Consider the following 3,669-nt stretch of genomic DNA (forward strand, 5'->3'; position numbering starts at 1 on the left):
GGGAGAGGGGTTGGGGTTGGCGGAGGGGGTGGTACGCTCTGGAGCAGGGCATCCTGGGGGCTTTGTGCAGTGTGGCGCCGTTACTAAGCCTGGGCTCACTCCAGCTCGGTGCTCCAGACTGGCTGCCGGCCCACAGCTGTGGCAGACTGGGGGTGCAGGTTGCTGGGAGACCCTGGGAGCCAGGCTTCAGCGAGCTGTGGGCCAGTGAGGAGCCTCCCTTCCTGTTTGTCTCCCTCAGATGGTTCACAAAATACGCAGAAATGGACTACGCCCGAGCTGGCAACAAAGCAACTTTCACCGTGAGCCTGGACCCAGGGCCCCTGGAGCAGTTCCCCCACTCCATGGAGCCGCAGCTCAGGCAGCTGGGGCTGCCCACGGCCCTCAAGAGAGGTACAGACGAGACCCTGGTGCTTGAAGGTCAGAGCACCGGCTTCCGGCAGTCAAGCTGGAGCACAGCGCCTCAGGGTCAGGAAGGGAGGTGGCCTCTGCGAAACCCCCCACGCAGCAGAACTGGCCCCCAGTTCCGGGGGCCAGACCAGGTCGGGGCAGCTGGCCAACAGTCTTGACCACGGGTGGGAGGCTGGGCACAGGCCTCTGTATGGAAGTAACTGCTTGGCCCCTCCCCCACAGGTGTGGTGACCCTGCTCTCTGACTATGAGGTGTGCAAGGAGGGCGACGTGCTCACCCCAGAGCAGGCCCGTGTCCTGGTGAGCTGGCCACCCAGCAGTCTGCTGGGTGAGGTGGGCGGGGCCTCGGACCGGCTTGGTACTGACTTGGCTACCTTTGTTTCTCACAGAAGCTTTTCGGGTATGAAATGGCTGAATTCAAGGTGACCATTAAATACATGTGGGATGCAGAGTCCGGAAGCTTCCAAGAGATGGGTGACAACTTGCCAGACAGTGCGCCCGAGTCTGCAGAAGAGTCAGAAGAGGATGACGACGACAGCTGACAGGCCCTGGGGTGAAGGCTCCAGGCCGACTGGACCACGTGGGCAACAGGACGACAGGGACAGACCGAACAATAACGCTCTGGCCGGTTGTCTCCCTGGAGACACGAGGGACTTTTCTCAGGAAAGGGGTTTTGGGGCTTTGCTTCTGTTTTTTCACGATTACCCGCTTCCCAGCGCATGAGCTGGCTTCCAGTAGTGGCGCTGCTGCCCACTGTGGCCTGCAGCCAGGCCCGGGCTTCTGTCCTCTGGCCCTCGCAGTGTGTGGCTGAGCAGCACGGGCTGCCCTCCCTGCCCCGCACCGCCCACTCCCGGGCTGGGGCTGAGAAGAGTAAAGTCACTGAGAAAACAGCCGGTGTTCGCGTGGTGTGAGTGCCCAGGGCGGTCACATGGAAGCCTCCTTGGGAGCTTGGTGCTCGCTGTCAAGTGGAGGAGAGAGGGCCCGGGCAGCGGGCACACTGAACTGGAGAGCAAACAGCAGGAGGTACCCCACAGTAGCTGGGGCCCTGCCTCCTCGGGTCAGGCCGAGGCCTGGTGGGCATAGGTGGGACATTTCCGGGCAGCTATGTGCCAGGCTTGACCAGGGGGGCCTGCACCACAGCCCACTCCAGGGGCCCTTTCTCAGTTGCTGCCAAGTTCTCGAGCAGTTCCAGGCTGGACATCCCAGGATGACTGTCCCTGTGGGCCCTCTGCAAGGGGGGAATGCCCGGTGTCAGTGCCCTTTTGTACCATAGTGGCCAGACCCACACACTCCCCCTCTGAGCCAAGACTTAGGCTCTTGACGTGTTTGCCATTCCCGAAGAAACTTACATGGCCTTCAAATAGTCGTGCTGCCAGGCCTTGGCTGCAGCACACGGGAATCAGCCTCTCGCTGTGGGGATACTAACCCGTTGGTATCCGGCTTCCGTACTCTGCGGGTTGGTGTGGGAATGTGGCTACCATGAAGTGCTTTGCTTCAGGCCTGCCTGGCACTCAACAGGTGCTCAACAGAGGGACACGTCAACGGTCCCCAAGCTGGAGAAGGAAGCACAGACACAGGAGCAGGGCCGCCCCTCCAGGAGCCCCAGAGCATGCACACAGTGACCGCTAATGGTCAGAGCGGAGCTGAAGTGCACACCTGCCCATGCAGCTGTGGGGCCCCAGGCTGCGGTCAAGTGAAACAGCCTCTGAACCAGTTTATTGGAGGTAAAATTGAGATAAACTAGCATTTGTAACTTGGAAATGAGGAACTGAACTACCGGCCCTCCCTGGTGGTGCAACGGGTTCAAGCACAGCACTTCGAGCCAGCTGCCACCCAGCAGGAGTCCGATCCCTGGTCTGACTCGTGGCGCAGCAGGTCACTCCTGCCTCTCCAGTTGCCCCCCTCAGCTTTGTACTTTTTCAATCCGCTTGTTCTGCTCTTGCTCTGGTGAGTCCTCACCCCCACACTTCTGGCCTGTATCCCAGTTCTTGTATGCATAAATAAATCTTAAAAAAAAAAAAGTGGGCTGTGGGACATGTCAGGAAGACATGTCAGGAAGAAAGGTGTAATTAGAAGCCAAATACAGCTATGTAGCCTCCCCGCCTATGTAGCCCCCTGACCCCACAAAAAAAACCTACCAGCCTCCCAGGCCCTCCAGCTTGCCAGGAGCTGCAGGGGGTGGCATGCCCACTAGGGGGCAGCTGGGCCCACAGGTAGCCAGTGCAGTCTGCAGGGCCTTCACCATGGCAATGGCCTCAAAGTAGAGCTCCTTCAAGGATCTGGGCCAGTGAGGGAGGGGGCACAGTACCACGGGTCACTCCAGGGTGGCCAACCCTACCCCAGCCCCCAAGGCTAAGGGGCCAGCAGGGATGGACAGTCTCAGAGCTGGGGGAGGTCCACTTTCCAAGCCAGGAGCTTATTCCAGAGACATGGGGGGACAGTCAGGGAACAGAGGGATCAAGCCTGTGGCTCTGGAGAAGGCCTTAGCCCACCAGAAAGCAGCCCCCGGGACCGCCTATTTCAGACTGAGGGTGTAAGAGGCCCTTGAGGCTACTGGTTCTCTGAAGGCACTGGGTCCTCAGCTGGACCACGCCAGGGTGCCAAGTTGGATAGCTGAAGTTTGGGGTCTGATTGCAGCCAAGTTTGAAGACCAATTAGAGTTGGGGACCCAGGAGGGATGGAGGACACAGCCCAACCTCGTCAAGCCCTCCCTGCCTCCCAGCTAGCGTTGGAGGAGGGGGAGAGCTGGAGGCTCAGGGTAGTTTATGAAACGCTGAGCGAGTCTAGTATTAATGATAAAGAAGCAGACCTGCATTCACTGGCCAGCTCTGCCATTACTAGCTGTGACCTTGACCAAGTTCCCAAGCCTCTGCTGCGCAGCCATCCCAGGCCCAGTGGGCTCACCGTCAGTTCTAGTTAGAAGGATTTCGGACGGGCCCTCCCTGGTGGTGCAACGAGTTACAGCGCAGCACTGTGACGCCATCGGCAGCCACTGCAGCACGAGTTCGATCCCCACCAAGGAACTGACCCACCCGGCACAGCAGTTCTGTCTCTCCTGCTGCTCCCTTAGCACTGTCTGCTCCCCAGTCTATTTCTGGTGAATCCTCTCACCCCCTACCCCACACCTCTAGCCTGCACCCCAGTTTTTGTATGCATAAATAAATCTTAAAAAATTAGGAGCCCAATAACAAAAATAATGAACAACCATAGACCAGAGACATTCTGTGGGGGTGGAGTGGGGAATGGGACCAAAAACGGGGGG

At 59.1% G+C, this 3,669-nt stretch overlaps 1 protein-coding gene across 1 annotated transcript in view; it reads left to right on the plus strand.

Moving 5' to 3' along the window:
- The window catches only part of MRTO4 (mRNA turnover 4 homolog (S. cerevisiae)), a 5,146-nt gene extending 3,849 nt beyond the window's left edge, over positions 1-1,297 (plus strand). The window contains 3 exon segments of the mRNA XM_004679359.2: positions 170-390; positions 631-707; positions 797-1,297. Of these exon segments, the coding sequence (XP_004679416.1) occupies positions 170-390; positions 631-707; positions 797-949 (451 nt within the window). The 3' untranslated portion in view covers positions 950-1,297.
- Positions 1,298-3,669: the final 2,372 nt, after the last annotated feature.

The sequence above is a fragment of the Condylura cristata genome, unplaced genomic scaffold, assembly GCF_000260355.1.
Source record: "Condylura cristata isolate star-nosed mole 26May11 unplaced genomic scaffold, ConCri1.0 scaffold00008, whole genome shotgun sequence".
Lineage (NCBI taxonomy): Eukaryota > Metazoa > Chordata > Mammalia > Eulipotyphla > Talpidae > Condylura > Condylura cristata.